The 25,722-nt window shown below is 40.8% G+C and overlaps 2 protein-coding genes across 3 annotated transcripts in view; both read left to right on the top strand.

The window, feature by feature from the left end:
* The window catches only part of LOC143431260 (uncharacterized), a 118,505-nt gene that overhangs the window by 76,528 nt on the left and 16,255 nt on the right, over window positions 1-25,722 (top strand). The window lies entirely within an intron of this gene.
* On the top strand, window positions 1,646-25,453 carry LOC143431262 (protein SCAI). Of its 2 annotated transcripts, none has more exons than XM_076907849.1 (4): window positions 1,646-1,948; window positions 5,550-6,400; window positions 17,738-18,151; window positions 24,708-25,453. In XM_076907849.1, exons 1-4 carry the CDS (start codon window positions 1,755-1,757, stop codon window positions 24,968-24,970), a joined length of 1,722 nt encoding a protein of 573 aa, XP_076763964.1. In that variant the 5' UTR covers window positions 1,646-1,754; the 3' UTR covers window positions 24,971-25,453. The 2 variants fall into 2 exon arrangements, with proteins under 2 accessions (XP_076763964.1, XP_076763965.1); XM_076907850.1 differs by having other exon boundaries at window positions 24,608-25,453.

Raw genomic sequence — 25,722 nt, 5'->3', positions numbered from 1 at the left:
AATCTCTACGTCTCATCAACCCTTCACACTCTCCGTTATTTCACCCAGTAACTCAACTTTCTCGTCATCAACTTCAACCTTTAAAGAAGAACAAAATCCACAAAAATCAAATAAAACAGATAAAGCCTAAAAACACAACATTTACTTATAACACACAAGATCATCTCTGCTTACAACTTAGCCAATAAAAAGAAAATTCATCAAACGAGAAGAACAAAATCTTCACCCATTCATAATCATAATACAAAACTCCCTCCAAAACAACAACCCCGCAACCTAACTCCACATCAGGAACCATCAGTATCCCCATCTTACCACCAACCCATTTGACAACAGAACCCATTTACTCACTACTTAACCAATAAAAAAAAATCATCAAATGAGAAAAACTAAATCTCCATCCATTCTTAATCACAATACAAAACTCCCTCCACAACAACAACCATACAACATAACTCCATTCCATGAACCACCAGTGTCCCCACCTTACCACCAACCCATCTACTTACTACTTAACTAATAAAAAACAATCATCAAACGAGAAGAGCAAAATCTCCATTCATAATCACACTACAAAACTCCCTCCACAACAGCAACCCCGCAACCTAACTCCACACCACGAACCACCAGTGTCCCCATCTTACCACCAACCCATCTACTTACTACTTAACCAATAAAAAAAAAATTCATCGAACAAAAAGAACAAAATCTCCATTCATAATCACACTACAAAACTCCCTCCATAACAACCCCGCAACCTAACTCCACTCCACGAACCACCAGTGTCCTCATCTTACCACCAACCCATTTGACAACATCATATACTACTACTTAACCAATAAAAGAAAAATGCATCAAACGAGAAGAATTAAATCTCCATCCATTCCTATGATTATTCACAATACAAAACTCCCTCCACTACAGCAACCCCGCAACCTAATTCCACACCATGAACCACCAGTGTCCTCATCTTACCACCAACCCATTTGACAACATCATATAATACTACTTAACCAATAAAAGAAAAATGCATCAAACGAGAAGAATTAAATCTCCATCCATTCCTATGATTATTCACAATACAAAACTCCCTCCACTACAGCAACCCCGCAACCTAATTCCACACCATGAACCACCAGTGTCCTCATCTTACCACCAACCCATTTGACAACATCATATACTACTACTTAACCAATAAAAAAAAAATTCATCGAACAAAAAGAACAAAATCTCCATTCATAATCACACTACAAGACTCCCTCCATAACAACCCCGCAACCTAACTCCACACCACGAACCACCAGTGTCCCCATCTAACCACCAACCCATCCGACAACACAACCCATCTAAAACCCGTATCAACCTCTCAACCACCCTTAACCAACCCCCAGATAACCGACCTCCGACAAAATCCACCCCAAGCCAACGCAATTTACCCTCAGAAACAATCCCATCGATCGACCATAAAATTGCAAGTCGCGGCGAGTCTACCGGCGGAGCGGACAGATGTCCCAGGTCGACGTTGCGACGCGTGGCGTCCTGCACGGTGGCGTGTGCACGGGTGTTACTGGTGCGCCCCCTGATGCGGGATGGGCAAGTATTGATTGGTCCGTGGTCGGCTCGCGCGGCGTCTATCCCCGAGTGCGAGACGAGAGGGTGGCGGAATCGGCAGGCGCCATCACGCGGGGCCACCGCGACCGTCGTCTGAAGGGCCGTCGTCCAGCCAGTGGCCGCGATCTCGATTCACCGAAAAGATGGTCATGATGGCTGGCATGGACGACCACGAGCGAAAAGTCGTCCTCGAGTTCTGCCACCTGCTCGAGAAGAGCAAGCAGCTGTTCAACGGGCTACGGGACCTGCCACAGTACGGGCACAAACAGTGGCAGGGCTACTTCGGGCGCACCTTCGACATCTACACGAAGCTGTGGAAGTTCCAGCAGCAGCACAGGTAAGCGCGAGAGGAACGAGGAGGGGGAGAGGGCGGTTGTGGCCCGCGTACGTGTTCCCGTCTGCACCAGCAGGCCACCCCGCCGGGTGAGTCATCGCAGGACGAAGGGCGGCGAGCCTGGCGTGCCCGTGGGCATCGATCACACGCGCGCCACGAGGTCCTGCGATCGCCACGGTCCACGACGACAACAAGGACGCACCCTGAGACCATCTCTGCGACCGTCAGTGACGAGACTGGCGAACGTGCGTGGTGCGAGCTGGATCGAGGAGAGGGTGGATGAATCGGTTTCGACGATCGTGACACACGAAGGAATCGCGAGGAGCCCTTCACGCGCTACGACGCCATGTGACGTGAGCGTGAATGGGGTGGTCGCGCGCGCGAGTGTACACGCGTGTGCCTATCCGTCCGCGTTCTCGAGCCCCGTCGGGTTGTGCGTGGGTATTCTTAGTGCTGCCACAGAGACACTCTAATCTTGGATTTTTATCGATTACCAAAGTCCAACGGGTTTTTAGAACGACAGAATTATAACTGAAATCTCAACGTCTCACGCGTGCAGATTTAATTATTTTCTAAATAACGATCTTCCAATTTTTGTTTTCTTATCGGTTGTAATTTTCGAAGTCTAGACTAGATACGGATGAAACAGTGAAACGAGAAGTTCCACGCGAGCATCGCGTCTAATGGAACCCTACAATGGAGACCACGTGACCGAGACCCTGCTCGCAATTTGGTGCTGCTCGATCGACGAACAATATGAGCCTTGTATCGCGAGGAGAACGTCTCGCGTGTATAGATTTAATTACTTTCTAAATAACGATCTTCCAATTTTTGTTTTCTTGTCAGTTGTAATTTTCGAAATCTAGCCTAGATACGGATGAAACAGTGAAACGAGAAGTTGAACGCGAGCATCACGTCTAATGGAGACCACGTGACCGAGACACTGCTCGCAATTTGGTGCTGTTCGATCGACGAACAATATGAACCTTGTATCGCGAAGAGAACGTCTCGCGTGTACAGATTTAATTATTTTCTAAATACGATCTTCCAATTTTTGTTTTCTTATCAGTTGTAATTTTCGAAATCTAGCCTAGATACGGATGAAACAGTGACGCTGCTTGCAATTTGGTGCTGCTCGATCGACGAACAATATGAGCCTTGTATCGCGAGGAGAACGTCTCGCGTGTACAGATTTCATTATTTTCTAAATACGATCTTCCAATTTTTGTTTTCTTGTCAGTTGTAATTTTCGAAATCTAGCCTAGATACGGATGAAACAGTGAGGCTGCTCGCAATTTGGTGCTGCTCGATCGACGAACAATATAAAGCTTGTATCGCGAGGAGAACGTCTCACGTGTACAGATTTAATTATTTTCTACAATATGAAGCTTGTATCGCGAGGAGAATTTGAAGAATCGTGCGTCTGGCGAACCCCTTGACCCGTCGTTCCAAGACGAACCCCTTAACGAGACCACCGCGACGGGGTTGGCCCACTTGGGCCGCGTCTTTATTTACCCCTCTCGTTCTCTGTTGCGCCCGCGGTAATCTTTCGCCCCGCTTTGTCCCTTTCACTTTTGATCGTAAAGTGTTATCAAGTCGGGGCTGCGACTCGACAATGAGCCGATTGTCTATCCCCAGCTATTCAGACGGTTCGCGTTTCGCGCGACACCCAAACCGGCTGCCGGCGTACGCGCTCGCACGTGCGGAGGGGGTTGCGTGCAGGGAGGCGCGCGAAGGTATCCGGCTGTTTTAAATAAATATCGGGGACGCTCTTTCAGGATCGACTGAACGCGTCGAGACAATGGCGGAAAGTTTCTGGTACGCGCGGTTTCGAACGTGCCACGCGGCTCTGGCTTTTTGTATGGCGCGAGCTACGGGGATTGGCAGCCTGTCGATTTAGCTGGAATTCGTGTGTGTCTATCTGTTAGGTCTTCAGACGAATGCTTCAAGCGTGAAGGAGAAATTATTAATTATGGAGGGTAATTGAAAGGAATGATATTGGGTAACGGGTTTAGCTGTCTAAAGGGAACTTGTTTAGCTTAAGTGCTTGAGTGACAGACAGTGTGATCGTGGTTTCTCTGTTTTAGTGTTTAGTAGTTTAGTGCCAGATATTTTATGAGAAGAGAAAAAATAGTAAAGGGAGGATAATGCAGGGTTCTTTAATGAGGAGTAGAAGAGCAGCGCCAAAGTGGGGCTTGGTACTTTAAGGCGTAGAAATTTGAGAAACGACGTGGTGCTCTATGGCACTTTTCGATTTGATTTGTCGAAAAGCCCGTGACACACTCGAAAGGATAACACTTTGCATTCGGATGACCCCTCTGAGGGGACATCATCATTGATTGGTGATTACGAAGGTTAAATTTATTTCAGCGGCTATTTCATAGCTTTTTGAGAAAAATGGCGTGTTTCTTTGGAGTTTTCTATTTCTGGAAGACGTAGAAAATAAAAACTATTGCTAAAAATATCAATATTTTAAATTACGAAAATTTTCTATTGCTGCTCCTCATAGCAATAATAAATTTCCATTTAAATATTTTAAAATATTGCTATATTAGCAATAGTTACTATTTCTGATGTGCTCCAGCAATAAAAAATTTCCATTTTAATAGATAATTTCAGAGAATTATACATTTCTCTGAAATAGCAATATTTTAGCAGTAATTTTTATTGCTAACGTCTTTCAGCTGAGATTTCTATTGCTGGAAAATTGGAAAAATAGCAGTATAATTAAAATATCAATATTTTAACAACATCTTCTATTTGTCACATCTTTTAGCTGGGATTTCTATTACTGGAAAATTGGAAAAGCAACAGTATAATTAAAATAGCAGTATTTTAGCAATATCTTCTATTGCTGACATCTTCCAGCTGTGATTTCTAGTACTGGAAAATTGTAAAAACGGCAATATAATAAAAATAGCAATATTTTGGTATTAATTTCTATTGCTAACATCCTCCAGTAATAGAAAATTTCCATTTCAACAGAAAACTTCAGAAAATTACAAAATATTGCTATTTAGCAATAGTTTTTATTGCTAACACTTCTCAGCAGAGGACATTTTAAAATATCACTATCTCAGCAATACTACATATTCCCAACATTTCCAAGCCCCAAAAACTTTCCATTTCACCAGAAAAACATCCAACAAATACGCACACCTCTTAAACCCTCAACACTCTAACATCCACAAAGAATCCTAACGAACAAGAATACCCAAACCACACAAAACCACTGCAGCAACCGCTCAAAAATGACCAAAAAAACCCACCAAACTTTCCATTTCACCAGAAAAACATGCAACAAACACGCACACCCCTTAAACTCCCAATATTCTACCATCCACAAAGAATCCCAACGAACAAGAATACCCAAAAAACACACAAAAGCACCGCAGCAACCGCTCAAAAATGACCAAAAAAACCCACCAAACTTTCCATTTCACCAGAAAAACATGCAACAAACACGCACACCCCTTAAACCCCCAATATTCTAACATCCACAAATAATCCTAACGAACAAGAATACCCAAAAAACACACAAAAGCACCGCAGCAACCGCTCAAAAATGACCAAAAAAGCCCAGCAGATCTGTCTCCCTCCGCAGGACGATACTGGACACGAAGTACGGGCTGAAACGGTGGCAGATCGGCGAGATCGCGAGCAAGATCGGTCAGCTCTACTACCACTACTACCTTCGCACCAGCGAGACCAGCTACCTGCACGAGGCCTACTCGTTCTACGCGGCGATCCGCGGCCGCGCGTACTACAGCCGAGCGGCGAAGGAGGACAGGAGCGACCTGATGGTGAAGAAGCTCAGGTACTACGCGCGTTTCATCGTCGTCTGCCTACTGCTGAACCGCATGAAGCTCGTCCGCGAGCTGGTCCAGGAATTGGACGCCCAGATCGCCGACTACACCAGCACCTACGAACCCGAGGACCAGCTCGAGTGGAACCTGGTCCTCGACGACATCAAGGCGTTCGTGAAGGCAGAGTCTGCCGTTGGTGTCGTCCACTCGGACTCGAACCCGGTTATACTGACCCACAGACTAGGGCCGCAGACGTCGCCGCCAGTCGAGCGTACCCAACCCATGTGCCTATCCCTGCAGGAGATCCTGATCGTTGGCAACTGCGCTGACCAGGTGAAGTTCAGCGAGTTGTCGATGGACATGTTCAGGATGCTGCAGACCCTCGAGAGGGAGCCACGCGACGACCCAAACCACCTACACGACGCCTCGCCGGCGGGCAGGATGCCGTTCAGGCCTGGCGCTTATCCAGGGACGGAGAACGGGGCCCCCAGACGGGACAATCCACACAAGTACCTGTTGTACAAGCCCACCTACAGCCAGGTACAGGTATTCCTCGCGAGCGGATTCAAGGAGCTGCCCGCGAACGGGGCGCTGTTGCTCTACTTGTCGGCGGACGGCTGCTTCTCCACCGTCAAGCATCCGGAAGAAAGTGAGTGTTCCCTTTGATCGCGACCGATCACGCTTCCGCGAGTATTTTAGAGCCTTGGCTGAGCCGTTCTTTCTTTTATTTTTCTCTCTTTCTTTCTTAGTCTTCCTCATCTTCGTCTTCTTGGTCGGTTTCTTCTTATTGGTTGGGTTGCTCTTGTGGATCGAACGGGGTGTTAAGTGGGTTCTATTGGGGAACTGTTTTTGGTGTTGATGAGGGTGAGTTTGATGGGTCATGGTTGATTGTTTGGATTTTGCTAATTTTTGTATTATTTTATTTGGAAATTTGGGAGATTTTGTTTAGTCTGAAAGTATAGTTCAAATTTGAGCGTTTGTTATTCTGTGAAATTTTGAGGTTCATTTTTAATGTTAATTAATTTGGAGATTTGTTCTATTGAAGAACGGTGTTTAGCATTGAAGAGGGTAGATTTGATGGGTGATGGTTGATTGTTTGGTTTTTGGTGTTTATTGTGTTATTTTATTTGGAGATTTCGAGGTTTTGGGAGATTTTTTTTAGTCTGAAAGTACTAATTATATCCATTAGTCTGAAATTTTAAGGTTCATTTTCAATGTTATTTAATTTGGGGATTTGTTCTATTGGAGAACGGTTTTTGGTATTGAAAAGGGTGGGTTTGATGGTTAATTGTTTGGCTTTTGGTGTTTTTTGTTATTCTATTTGGAGATTTGGAGGTTTTAGGAAATTTTGTTTAGTCTGGGAGAATAGTTCAAATTTGAAAGTTTGTTATTTTGTAAAATTTTGAGTTTTATTTTCAATGTTATTTAATTTGGAAATTTGAAAGCTTTGGTTTTTTTGTTTGTGTTCCGCGAAAAAGTGTACAATGCGACCATCTTGTCCATTCCAAAAGCATACTTCAAACTTGATCGTTTCTTACTTCGTCAAATCCTAATTTTCATCTGCAATGTTATTTAATTGGGAAATTTGGAAGCTTTGGATTTTCTATATCTCTCTCGTCTCTCTTTCTCTCTCTTTCTCCCTCGAAAAAGTGTAAAGGTGACTATTTTACCTACTGCAAAAAAACTTGATCGTTTGCCACTTCTTCATCTCTTAATTTTCATCTTCAATTAAGTAATTCAATTAGGAGATTTGGAAGAATTTATTCGATTAAATGATCTGCAAGCTTTGTGTCTTTTCTTTGCTAAAAATATATAATTCAACCATCTTGTCTACTGCAAATTCCAAAGCACACTTTAAACTCGATCGTCTGGCATTTCTTCATCTCTTAATTTTCATCTTCAATTAAGTAATTCAATGAGGAGATTTGGAAGAATTTATTCGATTAGAAAATTTGAAAGCTTTGTCTTTCCTTTGCAAAAAAAAAATACAATTTACCCATCTTCTCTACTGCAAATTCCTAAACACACTTCAAACTCGATCGTTTCCTACTTTGCCAACTTCTAATTTTCATCTACAATGTTATTCAATTAGAAGAATTGGTAGCTTTGGGTTAGGTTAGTTTAGGTTAGGTTAGATTGCAATGTTATTTAATTAGAAGAATCGGTAGCTTTAGGTCTTTTCTACGGTTTTTTCTCTCAAAAAAAACATATAACTCAACCATCTTATCCACCTCAAAAGCATACTTCAAACTCGACCATAGCCAACTTCCTCGACTCTTAATTTTCAATCACCCCTAATCGCCGTTTCTCGAACGAAACTTAGCCCACATAACCTCAACACCGCTCTCTAAAAACCCTTAACACTCTCACTCGTGGTAGCCCTGTTTCATGGTCTAAAAATCGCGAGATGGAAACAGTTCGCGCGGACCAATAGCCAAGGCGGGTCGATCAAAGCTGGTAGCCACGCGTTCTCCAGCAGGCAACGAAAATAGTTCCCGTTTGAAAAAGGCGGCCGTTCGACGCCATCCAGCCCCTGGTTGGTCGAAAATTACTTATCGCGACGGAGGACGATCGTTGATGCGCGACTAAATCGGATCACCCGCTCGATCGAGTCGAAATCGGACGCGTGTCGACGGTTTTCGACCAGTTTCCTCGACCACTGATCCATCTGAGATATATAAGACGGTTTCTTCGTGTCCCATCGACGCGAGAACGATTAAATTCCGTCGCGACTAACGATGGGATCAAGCGTGTCGCAATTAGCGATAATTTCGAGCAGTGGAGAAGAGACGCGTTAGTTTTGAGTAGACTCGAAAGTTGGACAGAGACTGCTTTGCAAGTGCTTCGACAAATGACAGCAAATAATTGAAATTTATGTATTAAAGATATTTAAATGTCGAGTAAGTTTGATTTTTTATTAATTATTTGGGGAAAAATGTTCGAGAGGTATCGTTATTTGTATTTGGATGCGATGTGTTGTTGATTAAAGGCGTTTGGAACGGTGTCAGTCTTACGAGCAGTAGATTAGGGTGGCTTTAGTCAGACACAGGATGTTACTTAAGATTCGCTGTTTGGTTTGCCCTTATGTAATTTCTATAGTAATCGATGAAAATAATTCTGTTGTTTTCTTTACTGGTGACGTCATTTTATAATAACGGTAATTAATTTGAATTTGTAAAAGTGGATGTCTTATTACTGTGGTTTGAATAATCTTTAACTGATTGTTACAAAAAATCTGTACTAATTTGATAGAAAAAAGACTAATAGAGTATATGATATTTAGTGATATTTTCGAATGATATTGTGATGTTTCTTTAATTTTATTTATTAATTATACTATTAAGCAAATATTTAGTGATATTTTTAAATGATGCTGTAGTGTTTCTTTAATTTTATTTTCTAATTATACTATTAACCAATTATTTAATATTGCAATTAATAAATAAAATTAGAGAAAAACATTACAGTATAATTTTAAAATGTCACTAAATAATGAAAATAACTAAATAACTGGTTAATAATACAGTTAATAAGTAAAATTGAAAAACAAGTAACAATATCATTCGATTTCTTAATTTTACTTACTAATCATTTATTATAATTTGAAAATATCACTAAACATTACGAACAACTAAATAATTCTTTAATAGTACAATTAATAAGTAAAATTGCAAAACAAGTAACAGTATCATTCAATTCCTTAATTTTACTTATTAATCATTTATTATCATTCGAGAGTGCCACTAAACATTACAAATAACTAAATAATTACTTAATAGCATAAAATTAAACATTCAGTTATTTATAACATTTAATGACACTCTCAAACGATAATAAAAAGATTAATAAATAAAATACCACAACTTGTTCCTTTAAATTTCACTTATCAATTATACCACAAACCAAACATTAAAATATTCTTTAGACTTCAATACTGTACGATAAACGGCGAAATGAAAAGAACTGACAACGTTAAATCCTCGATGGCAGACTCTCGAGTAGGATTAGCAAAAGTTGAGACACGCATTTTCACCCGATTCCACCTGTAAATGAGAGCGAAACGCGCGTGCCGTTTAATTGGATCGCGGGGGTTCGAACCGTCGCCTTTCCGCCAGCTATGTCAAGGGCTTCCGGTGATCACGCGGCCACACCGCCTCTAGGCTGATCTACTCGCTCAAAGGAGCAACCCTCCCGCGGGAATGTCGCATGACGTTCAGATTATGTAAAATCGAACCGCGAAGACCGGAAAGTGTCTCCAGATTCGACTCGATCTGATAACCACGATAGCGAATTCGTCGATACATCGAACAACTGTGTTTAACGCAGTTCCAACGAGGCTTTTTTCCTCTCTTCTTTTCGAGCCCTCGAAATACATGCGATAATTATTTCAGATTCGATACATTAACCACAATAGCGAATTCGTCGATACACCGAACAACTGTGTTTAACGCAGTTCCTATGACGCTTTCTTCTTTCTTTTCTCTTCGAGCCTTCAAAATTGAGAAAGAAATGGATACGTGCGATTATTATTTAAGATTCGATTTAATCTGATAACCACGATAGTGAATTCGTTGATACACCGAACAACTGTGTTTAACGCAGTTCCAACGAGGCTTTCTTCCTTCTTTTCTCTTCGAGCCCTCGAAATACATGCGATTATTATTTCTTCCCTCTCTTTTCTTCGAGCCTTCAAAATTGAAGAAAAAACGGATACATGCGATAATTATTTCAGATTTGATTCGATATGATAACCACGATAGCGAATTCGTCGATACATCGAACAACTGTGTTTAACGCAGTTCCAACGAGGCTTTCTTCCTCCTTTTCTCTTCGAGCCCTCGAAATACATGCGATTATTATTTCTTCCCTCCCTTTTCTTCGAGCCTTCAAAATTGAAGAAAAAACGGATACATGCGATAATTATTTCAGATTTGATTCGATATAAAAACCACGATAGCGAATTTGTCGATACATCGAACAACTGTGTTTAACGCAATTCCTATGAGGCTTTCTTCTTTCTTTTCCCTTCGAGCCTTCAAAATTGAGAAAGAAATGGATACATGCGATTATTACTTAAGATTCGATTTAATCTAATAACCACGATGGAAAATTTATCGATACACCGAACAACTGTGTTTAACGCAGTTCCAACGAGGCTTTCTTCCTTCTTTTCTCTTCGAGCCCTCGAAATACATGCGATAATTATTTCAGATTCGATTCATTAACCACAATAGCGAATTCGTCGATACACCGAACAACTGTTTTTAACGCAGTTCCTATGAGGCTTCCTTCCTTCTTTTCTCTTCGAGCCTTAAAAATTGAGAAAGAAAAGGATACATGTGATAATTATTTCAGATTTGAGTCGATATGGTAACTACGATAGCGAATTTGTCGATACATCGAACAACTGTGCTTAACGCAATTCCTATGAGGCTTTCTTCTTTCTTTTCCCTTCGAGCCTTCAAAATTGAGAAAGAAATGGATACATGCGATTATTACTTAAGATTCGATTTAATCTAATAACCACGATGGAAAATTTATCGATACACCGAACAACTGTGTTTAACGCAGTTCCAACGAGGCTTTCTTCCTTCTTTTCTCTTCGAGCCCTCGAAATACATGCGATAATTATTTCAGATTCGATTCATTAACCACAATAGCGAATTCGTCGATACACCGAACAACTGTTTTTAACGCAGTTCCTATGAGGCTTCCTTCCTTCTTTTCTCTTCGAGCCTTAAAAATTGAGAAAGAAAAGGATACATGTGATAATTATTTCAGATTTGAGTCGATATGGTAACTACGATAGCGAATTTGTCGATACATCGAACAACTGTGTTTAACGCAGTTCCAAAGATGCTTTCTTCTCTCTCTTCTTTTCGAACCTTCAAAATTGACAAAAAACGGACACACGCGATAATTGTTTCAGTGATAACAATTTTATCGTGAATAGAGAACATATTTTTCCATATGAATCGTGATGCTGGTGGAGTTAATTGTATTCGTAGCTGAGATCCATTCTAATTTGTGTCTTCTTTAATATTATGGAAATTTTGTGTTTGGGATTAAACTGGCGGATAATTTAGTCGAAGTAAAAATTAATTTAGACAATTCGAACGCATACAGTTGAAAAGAGTATGAAATTGGTACGCCAGGTTTTTCTTCACAGAAACTAGTGCCTAATAATTCCAAAGCTACTTTAACTAGTTAGTCGTGTCAGAATTAATTACGCTTACACCATTTATTATTTAGCAGCGCAACGTAGAACGCTTAAAAACGCTGGCAATTTGAACGCAGACCATAAACAAATTTCGAAGACGTTAAAAAGCTTCGCAGAGGCTATTCGAGCTGCCATCGCTCTAGAATCTAGCTACAGCCACGCGTTATAGACGAGCAATTAATTAATAGCAGCTGAACATCTTATGGTATCGAAAACCAATATTTAACAGGCTTACGTAAACATCAAACACGCACGGCGCTCAAAAACGTAATCTCGTTAGATTCGTTAATTAAGAGGATCGCAGGCGCGCACGCTCCATCTGCGAACTATTTCCCCATCTGAGAACTAGCAACAATTCCGCGTCCCAACCTGCGACGTTCCAATAAGAACAAAGGCGCTCGTAAATTCACGCGAAACAATTTCTCCGCGAGCAACCGTTGGTAAACGCGTAGCATCGCGCGCGAGCAAAATTTTACGCTCGTACAATGCAGCGTTTCTGACCGCTGTGGAATCAACGCCTTTAATTGGAGTCGCGAAAAGACAACCGCGGCTCGAGTGGGATCTGGAGAGAACACACGATAGAGAGAGGCGTCTCTCCTGCTTTTCTACCTCTTCGTTTCTTCCTCTTCTCCTCGTTTTTTTTTTTCTTTCCCTTCATCGTCTTTAATTAGTGCCCATCCTCATGAAACTTTCATGCGGATCGGGAGAGGGCACCTCGAGAGCCGGCTCGCGACCATGACCCTTCATCGCGGTGCCCGTTGAATTAACTAAATAGAAAATCCAGGTCGTTTAGGCGGCTCCCTGATATTTCGTACCTGGACACCACTGGACGATGGATCGTTATCGTCGGATGAGCTGGAGTTATTCGAGATGATTCGCTTATCAGTCGTCGTGTCTCTGTTGCGATTTAATTAACGACACGTGTTATCGTTGGGCTGGCGAGAAAGTATTTTCTTGTGCTCAGGGGTAGATAGCGTTGTGATTTTCTTTTTTTGACAGTGCTTTGCGATTTGATGTCATCAGTTTGCACTCAACAGCTTCCTGATTTATCTGAGATTTGTTTTGAAGGACAGCTTCTCCATTGCTGCTTGAAAGATTTGCAAATTTTCTTGATTAATTATGTTAAATGTAACTTTGAAACTTTCTTGCAATTTGTATTCGTGGAACTTACATTTGTTTTCTTCAAAGGAGTGCAAAGGATTAATATCTTTTACACTGAATGATTGTAAATGTTATTAATGTGCTTAACTACCATTGCTTTTTCTCATTTAATTAATATCTCGTTGTCCATAACTTTTTCTAAATAGTGAGAAGGAAATTTTGAGTGTCTCCAAAGATATCGTACATTATAAAAATATCAGAGTAAATAAAATTGCAACATAAAAATATATTCTTCAACATTACTACTTTTCTCTTACTAGATGAACTCTTAATACATTGACAAATTAATAATTATTTGTTACACATTAAATGAAACAATAGAAAGCTAATTAAAATACTTCATTTGTTTTCACATTTAATTCATACCTTTTAAATACTATATACTATTTATTTTCCAAATTTTATTTAAATCCTATTGTTAATTGTAAAGATATCACTCGTTTTCTGAAGGCTGCACATTCTTTAGTCACAAGATCGTCGAACGAAATGAAAAACATATCACTGATTAAAGTTTACTATTCATATTATAAGTTTTATATTTCAAAACAGAAAATACTTCCTTGACAGCCCAATAAATGCTGAGGATCGCCTGTGCTACGCTTTTGATGGCTTTTCTAACATTTCTGCGATGACTTCTTCTCGATGTTCGCATGTCGAATGATTGTCAGTGTCCTTTGCCGTTTCTTTCTTTCTTTTTGGATGTGTGATAGATGGAATAATTCATCAAGCGCGTTCTACATCGTTCATTTAAGTTCGTCTACATATGAGAGAGAATATAGACAGAAGAACCCATAATATAAATTTTTATTATTAATACTTGCCCCTTTTTTCGACTATCCAATGGATAGACAAATCTCAGAACTAAATAAAAAAATTCTGTATTTAAGTTTCTCACTTTGGTGAAAGATCATAGACATATCTTTTAACAATCAGAATTAATGGTAACTTCGTCAACTTCCTGGTCAAATTTCTGGCATAAATTTTCTACAACAGAAACGCTAAAAAGAGAAGAAAAGAAAAGAATACTAAAGCAATTTCCACCTTGCTCGCGTCCAAAATCAATGAGAGGCTCGTCACAAAAATTCGTCTTCTCATTACCACGTCGTCCTTCGACCATTCCACTCCATTCTGTCTCGATTCCAATCCGCAACGACACGCGTAAGACACGTTTAAGAACGACGCGAGAGTGGCAAAAAAAGTGTGAGAAGCGAGAGAAAAAAAAAGGAGAGAGGATCGAGTCAGGACCGAAGGTCGACGATGTTGAAAAATTCAGCGGGCTGACCACCAAAGGAACGCTCGGAAGCCGCTATTCAGAGCGCGGTGAGGTTGCAAGCCGGTCGAGAAGGCGAAAACGGTCTTTCAACGAAAGTAGAGTAGCGCATCCGTGTCAAGGTCATCAGGCGATAGAAGTTCCAACCAGTGCGCGGCCTGGTGGATTCTAAGTTCGCAATCAATATCGAAATACGGTGCAGCCGCGTCGATATCGAGGGAAACCCCGCTGGCCAACATCCGACCGTCGATAGTTCTTCGCTTCTATTAACCAGATCCTCGCTTTCACCCTCGTTTAACCAGTTAAGTGTGTTCGACGTGTATACTCGTCGAACCAAATCTCCATTACAGTGCGTTCGACGTGTATACTCGTCGTACAAAATAAAAAATTGCCATTCGCTACAAAAACTCGAAATCTCAATAAAATGTAATAAGAATATCATTTGGTGATATGTTGCCTTTATAGCGTTGTGATTTTCTTTTTTTTGACAGTGCTTTGCGATTTGATGTCATCAGTTTGCACTCAACAGCTTTCTGATTTATCTGAGATTTGTTTTGAAGGACAGCTTCTCCATTGATGCTTAAAAGATCCAAGACTACCAATACTTAAATTATTTTCTTACTTTTCTTGTTTATTCTTGCTATTTTCCATTTTTCTTGTTTATTATTTCATTATTTTTTGACAACTTTCAAGCTCTTAGTGAGAACAACGTATTCAGAAACGAATTGTTAGGTTCTTTAACGAATAAAAATGTAATCCTTCCTCGTTTTTCGTAAAATGTATAACAGTACCATTTGCCCTGTGTTCGACGTGTATACTCGTCGAACCAAATCTCCACTACAGTGTGTTCGACGTGTATACTCGTCGTACAAAATAAAAAATTGCCATTCACTACAAAAACTCGAAATCTCAATAAAATGTAATGAGAATATCATTTGATGATATGTTGCCTTTATATTACAAATACTTAAACTATTTTCTTACTTTTCTTGTTTATTCTTGCGATCTTCCATTTTTCTTGTTTATTATTTTATTATTTCCTGACAATTTTCAAGCTCTTAGTGAGAATTACGTATTCAGAAACGAATTGTTAGGTTCTTTGACGAATAAAAATGTAATCCTTCCTCGTTTCTCGTAAAATGTATAACAGTATCATTTGCTCTGCGTTCGACGTGTATACACGTCGTTGCTTGTTTTTAATTCCGCACCCTGTGCTGATCTTTCGAAACTAAATTCCACAGTTAACTGGTTAAAAGTCTCTCTTTCTTGCTTCACCCGCGTTAAACGGATTCAAATTCACCCATTTACTCTAAATAATAACATTGAAATTAGTATTTTTTATTCAATTCGACTAGTGTCGTTAGTTAGCGATTTTGACGTTCGTGTTGAGAGAGAAATTAAGGTTGATTAGAGAAGAGAGGCGCAGTGGTTCGTGGGACATGCGCAGCGTTCAGTAGAAAGGGACAGTAACGATCAGACGCGCGGGAAACTAGGTGGAGTTTAAATATCGATGCGTCGTTCCGTTCCAAAAAGCTCGATACAGATTAACATTGTCGAGGCGCGATCTGGGCGCGAATAAATCTGCCAAGGATGCAGGGGACGATTTTTGGTGACGCTCCAATTTCGTGCGCGTCGCGAGGCGTCTCGAGAACCGACACGACCCGGCGAGCATCCGCTCATTGTCTCTGGCGAAACGAAAACCAGCTCGCGAGAGCTGGCCGTGCGTGAATGACCGGTGCAAACTGATCGTTCGTTTATTTATAGAGACGAAAACAAGCCTGACGATTGATTCAGACGGTTTGAAGCTTGCGGAATTCAGGCATAGTTCGCAGAGTTGTATAAAATTTTAGGGAAAAAATGTAATAACGCGATGAAGATTAAAGTATTGAAGCTTCTAACTTTTTACTTATTTTCTTATGTTACAATTTATAGTCTTAGGGATTTTTACAATTTTTAATCTACTGATTTCTAATTTTTATTTTCGTATTTACTAGGTTTTGAATTTTTTAAATTTCACGCGTTTAGACTTTCGAATTTCAAGTATGCTAAGCTTTTAGGATTTTCAAATCTGGAATTACAAATTTTTATTTTCGTGTTTGTTAGCTTTTGAATTTTCAAAAGTTTACGCGCTTAGACTTTCGAATTTTAAGTATGCAAAGCTCTTAGGATTTTCAAATCTCGAATTCCATTCGTGCGTGCAAACTTTCGAATTTCAACTGCGCAAAGCTCTTAGAATTTTCAAATCTCGAATTCTTGTTCACGCGTTCAGGGTTTTGAATCTCGATTGTGCAAAGCTCTCAGAGTTTTCAAATCTTAAGTTCACGCGTTCAGATTTTCAAATCTCCACTACACAAAGCCCTCAGAATTTTCATACCTCAAATTCACACATTCAGACTTAGGAACCTCCATTACACAAAACTCTAAAAATGTTAATACCCCAACTTCACACGTTCAAACATTCAAATCTGCATTACATAAAGCCCTCAAAATTTTCATACCTCAAATTCACGCATTCAAACTTTAGACTCTCCGCTACACACAGCTCTGAAAATTTTCATACCTCAAATTCATGCGTTCAGACTTAGGAACCTCCACTACACAAAACTCTAAAAATGTTAATACCTCAACTTCACACGTGCAAACATTCAAATCTGCATTACATAAAGCCCTCAAAATTTTCATACCTCAAATTCACGCGTTCAAACATTCAAATCTGCATTACATAAAGCCCTCAAAATTTTCATACCTCAAATTCACGCGTTCAAATTTTCGAATCTCCACTACACAAAGCTCTCAAAATTTGTATACATCAAATTCGTGCGTTCAGACTTTCGACTCCCCACTACACAAAGCTCTCAGAATTTTCATATCTCAAATTTCCGCATTTAGATTTTCGACTCTCCATTACATAAAGCCCTCAAAATTTTCATACCTCAAATTCACACATTCAGACTTTGGAACCTCCACTACACAAAGCTCTAAAAATTTTCATACCCCAAATTCAAACGTCCAGACTTAGGAACCTCCACTACACAAAGCTCTAAAAATCTTCATCCCTCAACTTCACACGTTCAAACCTTCAAATTTCCACCACACAAACTCCTCCAAATTTTCAAACCTCGAAACCCAAAAATCCACCACCTCCTCTTTAAACGCAACGCAAGCGATCCCCCAAAAAACCTAACCTTCCACTTCCTAAAACCACCCCACCCCTCGAAACCACGAAGCCCTCTCAAAACCCGCGACGAAGCCAAGGAAGCTCGCGTCTCGCCTGACATCGCGCCGCTCCACGGGACCGGAATTGCACGATGTTGATAAACCTTCGAATTTTCCAGTGGGGTACGACCTGGGCGGCGTGTCGACGTGCAGCAAGAGGGACCCGGAGCACGGGAAGAGGCCAGCAGGCGGGAAGGAGCCGCACTGCCTCTACCCGGGTGACCTCTACCCGTTCACGAGGAAACCGCTGTTCGTGGTCGTCGACTCGGACAACAGCTTCGTGTTCCAGCAGATACCGCGGTACTTTGGCCAGCCGTTGATGGTGTTGATGTCGCCCCAAGACACGCCGCCTACGTTGCGCGACGTGCGACACGGCGGAAGCCTGTTCACCCTGTTCCTCCACGCCCCCCTAGCCGCGTTTTGCCTTATATGCAACATCGGCAGCCTGGCCGTGCACCACTGGGACCGGTGCCAGCGTTACATCGAGCGATTCCTCATCGAGGCCTGTCAGCTCGTCACACACTCCAGATGCGGTAAGGATCCAGGACGTTGTTTTTGTCGTCTGACACGGCCTGGAAGAGCTCTCTGCTCTCCTTCTCTGTCTGTCTCTCTCTCTCTCTCTCTCTCTCTCTGTGTCGCTCTTTCTCTTCTAATTGAATAGGGAACGAGAAACGGGATGGGAGGGGGGCGTAGATCGGTGAAACTTTCTTGGCTCTCGGCTTGGCTGCGCTCGATCGGTGGACTGGGGCGAGAGTGCTACTTTCGGGAATTTATTAGTCGGGTAATTTTCGAATTTCTTTTTTCTCTCCTTTACCCTCGATTTGGTACGCGTATTTTGTAAAGTTAACGAGGTTTTTTTTTTTTGCTTTGGGAATCTGGGTTATGGTACTACTACTGTGCCAAATCGTGGTGGATACGTACTTGGTTCAGTCTGGATTAGAGGATGTATATGTAGCAGTGAAGATGTTAAGGAGATAATAAGTTTAAGGTGATGCTAATACGCCATCGAGATGCTATCTGCTGTACTTGCATGGCTCGAGTGGTTGAGAAGAATCGTTTGGATTTGTGAAGTGATTCTGGTTGGAAAATTTGAAATTGATTATTACTGTGTTGGAAAATATAAATTAAAATATAAATATTGATTGCTTCGCAAAGATTCCATTCACTGTAGCGTTTCAGAAAATTCTGCAGACTTTTCCATAGAAAATGTTCACACGAGAGAAAAGAAAGATTCCTTTACCTAAAGAAAAATACCAAAGCAACATAAGAAAACATTCTGGATATTACTCGACTGCATTAAATATTACCCCAATTCTCTAAATGTTCACATAAAAGAAAAGGATGATTCCTTTACTTAAAGAAAAATACCAAAGCAACATAAGAAAACATTCTGAATATTACTCGACTGCATTAAATATTACCCCAATTCTCTAAATGTTCAAGTAAGAGAAAAGGATGATTCCTTTACCCAAAGAAAAATACCAAAGCAACATAAGAAATATACATTCTGGATATTACTCGACTGCATTAAATATTACCCCAATTCTCTAAATGTTCACATAAGAGAAAAGGATGATTCCTTTACTTAAAGAAAAATACCAAAGCAACATAAGAAAACATTCTGAATATCACTCGACTGCATTAAATATTACCCCAATTCTCTCAACTTTCATTAAGCTCTATCTCAGATCAGACAGCAACATTAGAACCATTACCAAATTCTTCAGCAGCACCCATTGACAAAGCTGAACCAGTCTATCCACTATCTAAGGCAAAAGTACACGATTAAGCATAGAAAGCAAAGAGGAACAATTCCCAAAACTCGATCTAAATGAGACGAGGAACACTATATGAACGACAAGATTCCATTCACTGTAGCGTTTGTTCACACAATGTTCACAAAAACCAACAACAGAATCCACCCCAATTCTCTCAACTTTTATTAAGTTCTACATGAAATCAGACAGCAACCTTAGAAGCTTTACCAAATTCTTTACCAGCACCCATTGGCAAGACTGAACCAGTCTATCCACCGTCTAACGCAAAAGTACACGATTAAGCATAGAAAGAAAAGAGGAACAATTCCCAAAAATCGATCTAAATGAGACGTGGAACACTATATGAACGACAAGATTCCATTCACTGTAGCGCTTGTTCACACAATGTTCACAAAAACCAACAACAGAATCCACCCCAATTCTCTCAACTTTTATTAAGTTCTACCTCAAATCAGACAGCAACCTTAGAAACTTTACCAAATTCTTTACCAGCACCCATTGACAAGACTGAACCAGTCTATCCACTGTCTAACGCAAAAGTACACGATTAAGCATAGAAAGAAAAGAGGAACAATTCCCAAAAATCGATCTAAATGAGACGAGGAACACTATATGAACGACAAGATTCCATTCACTGTGGCGTTTGTTCACACAATGTTCACAAAAAAGAAAAGGAAGATACATTTACACAAAGAAAATCACTCGACTGCATTAAGTATTACCATAAAGACAATATGATCTAAATCAACAACAGAATCCATCCCAATTCTCTCAACTTTTATTAAGCTCTGCCTCACATCAGACAGCAAACTTAGAACCTTTACCAAATTCTTCATCAGCAGCCATTGACAAGGCTGAACCAGTCTATCCACCGTCTAACGCAAAAGTACGCGATTAAGCATAGAAATCAAAGAGGAACCATTCCCAAAAATCAGTCTAAATGAAACAAGTGTCTCCAAAGTAAAACTCTCGATACGAGGTGGACGTAGCCACCTGAGTATTACCCCAATTCTCTCAACTTTTACTAAACTCTACCTCAAATCATACAACAACATTAGAACCTTTACCAAATTCTTCATCAGCACCCATTGACAAGGCTGAACCAGTCTATCCACCGTCTAACGCAAAGGTACACGATTAATCATAGAAAGAAAAGAGGAACAATTCCCAAAAATCGATCTAAATGGACGAGGGGCACTGCAGGAATGACGAAGGGTGTCTCCAAAGTAAAACTCTCGATACAAGGTGGACGTAGCCAGCTCGGTTCGTTCACCAGTTCGCCCAGGCCACGTTGAAAAAGGGATTTACAATTGCGTTCGGCCGATAAACAGAGCTGGCCTAGATCCAAGCCGTGTTTATCGCTGAACCGGCAATCTCGCCTCGTAGACGCGTGATCTAGGGTCCGCTACAAAGAGGCACTCCATTGTTCCTCCCGCGACAGCGATATGTCGTGTGCGAGTTTTGAACGTACGAGTGGTCTCCCTTTGTCGCTGGTCTCGTCCCCCACACCCAACCAACTCCCACCTTATCCCAGCTAGCTCTCACTCTTTCGTCCCTATGACAGCCGCGTCGTTAAGTAAAGTCTTTGTGCGGATACGTTTAATTCACTACCAGGCTCGGAAAGTTTCACCGTGATCGATCGGGAGCAGCCAAGCTATAAGCTAAACCCGTAGCATCCTGCCAGCGATTCGTTCGAAAGTTCGAACAACAGGTACTACCCTGTAGCGGGCAACAACAGCAGCAACAGTAATATGCAAATTTGTCGGCCATACTCTACGGACACGTAACCGTCGTCGAACTTACGTTCGGACGAAGATCGTGGACGTCGGTAAATTGGGTCTCGAGCGGTGCTGGTCGAGACTGAAACTCGATTCAGACGAAGATCGGTCGAGGAACGGATACTAAGTGTTTGGATGTAGTTTGTCTAAGGATTCGTTAAGAATTCGTATGATCAGGGGTTCTGAAACTTTCTAAGGATTCATTCGATCAGGGGTTCTAAAACTTTAGATAAACGACAGACTTGTAGGACTAAGATTTCTTGGAACCAGGACTGTATTTGAATATAATTTGTCTATGGACTTAGTTACATGCTTTTTCGTTCCACGGAAGGATACTAAATATTTGGACGTAGTTTGTCTAAGGATTCGTTAAGGATTTATTCGATCAGGGGTTCTAAAACTATTTTAGATACTAAATAACTAAAATTTCTTGGGACCAGGACTATAATTTGTTTAAGGATTTGGTTACATGCTTTTTCGTTTGAGAAAAGGGTACTAAATATTTGGACGTAGTTTGTCTAAGGATTCGTTAAGGATTTATTCGATCAGGGGTTCTAAAACTATTTTAGATACTAAATAACTAAAATTTCTTGGGACCAGGACTATAATTTGTTTAAGGATTTGGTTACATGCTTTTTCGTTTGAGAAAAGGGTACTAAATATTTGGATGTAGTTTGTCTAAGGATTCGTTAAGGATTCACTTGACCAGGGATCCTAAAACTATTATACGTAAATGACAGCCTTGTAGGACTAAAATTTCTTGGGACCAGGACTATATTTGGATATAATTTGTCTATGGACTTAGTTACGTGCTTTTTCGTTTCAGGAAAGGATATTAAATATTTGGATGTAGTTTGTCTAAGGATAATTTAAGGATTCAGTCGATCAGTGGTTCTAAAACTGTTTTAGATAATCGACAATCTTATAGGACTAAATTTCTTGGGTCCAAGAGGCGTATATCTGGATATAATTTGTCTAAGGACTTGGCTAAATGCTTTTTCGTTCGAGGAAAGGATACTAAATATTTGGATGTAATTTGTCTAAGGATTCGTTAAAGGTTCATTCGATCAAGGGTTCTAAAACTATTTTGGATAACCGATAGCCTTGTAGGACTAAAATTTCCTGTGTCTAAAACTATAATTGGATATAGTTTGTCTAAGCATTTGTTAAGGATTCATTCGATCAAGGGTTCTAAAACTATTTTAGATAAACGACACCCTTGTAGGACTAAAATTTTGTTGGAACTAGATGGGTATTTGTCGAAAACAATGTTAAATTGCTTGTATTTGGCTTCTTTTTGGGTGTTGGCAATAGAAACTATTACTGAGATAGCAATTTTTTTTTTTAATGAAGATATGAAGATAGAAGATATTGATGAAGTGGAAATTTTCTGTTGTTGACATTTTTGGAAATCTTAGCAATAGATACTGTTGCTAGAATAGCAATATTTTCTTTTGAATGTTAAATAAAAATATGAAAACTATAAACTATTGCTGAAATGGAAATTTTCTATTGCTCACGTTATTGAAGACGTTAGCAATAGAAGTTGCTGTCAAAATAGCAATGTTTTAGCAAAAGAAAATTTCCATTTCAGCAGTAGTTTCTATTTTCTATATTTTTATTCGGCATTCAAAAGAAAAAATTGCTATATTAGTAATAATTTCTATTGCTAACGTCTCCCATCAATAGCAAATCTTCATTTCACTAGAAAATTACAGAAAAACACTCATTTCTCAAAAAGCTGCAGCAAAATAAGTTTAACTACCATAATCACTGATCAATACTGATGTTCCTTCAGAAGAGACATCCAAGTCCAAAGGATTAACTTTACAATTTCGTAATATAAGAAGCCAATGCTGTTATCATATTACAAAAACGGACTCTGCTACTAAATTTGCTAAATCTTAATGAAAATTAAATACCATTACCATGGTACCAAGTTCGACAACCCTTGCATCAGACAAATGATAGATACAACTACTAATTGAACGATAGATGAATTTAGTATTCGATATTCTGCGTATTCAACGCATGCAATTCCTTTTTTACCTCGTGTTCGTCGTCACAATGAAAAAAATTCAAAGCAAACTGACACTCGTTTGGATTTAAAAAATTATTAAAATATAAAACGCTAGCTAAAACATTAACTATTCAAATCTCTCTATTTTAAATCAATCTCTTTTTACGCCCTTCCTAACAATATTATGAAAGGGTTAATAGAATCGCAGGGTTTCTTTTCACTTAGTAGGGCTTGGTCAGCACCGTATTCGAGAATCGAGTCGTTCGCTTCGACGAAAGTCCTCGCCTCTTTCCTTATCCGGAACAAGGGTTATTAACGCTCACATAATCCCTGCGAGAAGTTTTTCGAACCCTTCTTCCGTATCGAAACTGAGATAAACTCGTGGCGAACACTCCTGAGAGTCGATCAAGTTTATTTGGTCGTGCGAGGTGGCAAGGGATCTAGAAGCGGGCGTTATAGGGTGAGAGTTCGCGAAAATTGATCAACAGCCAAAGGGTTGAATCGCGATGGTGAAACTTACCGACGTCCCCGATCGGATCGCAAATCGAATCGCTCGAAACGTCAAAATTTCTGAAACGTAACGAACGAATGAGTGTACAGCTGTTGGAAAGGTCTCTCCGTGAGAAAATCGTCCATTGAGATGCAGTTGGCGGCTTTTAAAAAAGTGTTCCTGCTCTTTAATAAAAATATGGAATATAAATTGTCACTGTTTTTTTTTAGTAATGATACCAAGAAAATAAAAGATAAATTTCAAGATAATTGGTTCTCGTTCTATTCAATATTGTAAGAAAGAATGTCGAACACCAAGATTTCAAATGAACAGTGAATTTCAACTCCAGAGTCGAGAAAACAGAAAAATACACCAACTGCATCCAAGTATGTGCAAACACGGAGACACCTTCGCAACGATCTGTATATACAAGGCGTCAAGCGGTACAACTTCAACCAATGCGAATCTGCGCGAAGAAATGAACGCGAGATACGGCGAGACCTTTGTTCACGCGAAGCTTCAATCCCAAGTCAAGATTCTACAAATCAAACACGCAATTACATCCACTACTACCAAACCTCAATACAATACAATCTCCAAAAACAAATCGTTACTTGTATTCAAAATAGCGTCTCCAAAACATTCCTCCAAGAACACAATAAGATACTCCATCCAGGTCCACCATCTTCCAACCCTCCAACGCACCCAATCTTCACTCACCCACAGAAACCACCCTCGAAAGCTTCGCACGATCAAAAGCACCGGCGCATCTCGACGGAATTCCGCGCGCAGACTCGCTCAGTGCGACGAGGATCGCGCCGCCTGTATATAAAAGCAAAAAAAAAAACCAAATAAAAACTAAAGAAAACCCCGTGAGAAAGACAGCCTTGGACCTGACCGAGCGCTTTTACCGGTCCACGCAGAGACCAGCGTGTTGCAATTCTTCGGCGACGATTTCCTACGACTGTTGCTGGTGCGCTACGTGTTCTGCGACGTGGTGTTGAATCTGCACCGGTCGTTCAGGGGTCGACAGCAGAGGCCCCGTTGCCACCCACCGCTGCCTGACGCTGAGGTCCTCGGGCACCCGACGCTCCACCACCTGGTGCTCGAGTTGGCCGCCTGCCTCGACTGCCGCGACCACTTCCCGGACAGCGACGAGCTCGCCTGACCCAGGCATCTACCCTGCCCGGCCAGCCACGAGTCCGCCTCCCTGTTGCCGCCGTACACCCACGACTACGATTACGATTATTGTAACTACAATTGCAACAATAAAATCGTTACACTGAGACCTCATTAAACCGCGTCTAGGGGCAAGGAGTCGAAGGAGCGATCGGCGCGAGGGGATGCGAACGGGAGAAGAGGGATCGTCGACGGGGACGACAAGTGCGAGACGCGGGTCAAGCTCGTTCCGGGTGTGCTCGTCGTCGACAGCACCGTCTCAGGGTGACCGTGCGCCACGTGGCAACCACGAGCGGTGAACGCGCGTCGATCGTCGTCGTCGCGCGAGAACCGACAGATCGACGACGGGGTTCCTGGTCGAGGAGGGACACGCGATACTCTCCCCCCAAACCTTCACCCTCCCCCCGCGTGAAACGCAACCGAGGAGGACGGACGAGAGATGGACGAATTCGTGGGTTCGTGTTCTCCTAGACTCGTTCTATGTTAACCGCGACACACCGCTGCCAGTTTTTTGCTACGGACTAGTAAACGAAAACACAAGAGAAAAAAAAATGAAACCAAAAAAAAAAAAAAAAAAGAAGAAACAGAGAAAAAAGTCTATATATGTATACGTAGACTCGACGAGTCTATGTATAAATATATATATATATATATATATATAAATATATAATATATTCTGTCACTGCGTCGATGGTAAAAAAAAAAAAAGAATAATTATACGTATGAAAGAAAGACATTGTGATTCTCAATGCATGTATAGACGAGAGAAAGAGTGAATTTGTACGCACTGGTGCTTTGTACGATTTTAAGAAGCTTTTAGCGTGTTGGCGAATGATACGACTCGGTTCGGTTCGTGCTT

The sequence above is a fragment of the Xylocopa sonorina genome, chromosome 17 (assembly GCF_050948175.1).
Source record: "Xylocopa sonorina isolate GNS202 chromosome 17, iyXylSono1_principal, whole genome shotgun sequence".
NCBI classification, from domain to species: Eukaryota; Metazoa; Arthropoda; class Insecta; order Hymenoptera; family Apidae; genus Xylocopa; species Xylocopa sonorina.
Note: the sequence above shows the minus strand (reverse complement) of the source record. Positions and strands in the feature narration are given on the sequence as shown.

Excerpts from the sequence above, each read along its gene's own strand:
- LOC143431262 (XM_076907849.1), top strand. The coding sequence starts at position 1,755 with ATGGTCATGATGGCTGGCATGGACGACCACGAGCGAAAAGTCGTCCTC. Across the intron at positions 1,949-5,549 it reads AAGTTCCAGCAGCAGCACAG|GACGATACTGGACACGAAGT; the intron begins GTAAGCGCGAGA and ends CTCCCTCCGCAG. Across the intron at positions 18,152-24,707 it reads CGTCACACACTCCAGATGCG|GGGTCGACAGCAGAGGCCCC; the intron begins GTAAGGATCCAG and ends CCGGTCGTTCAG.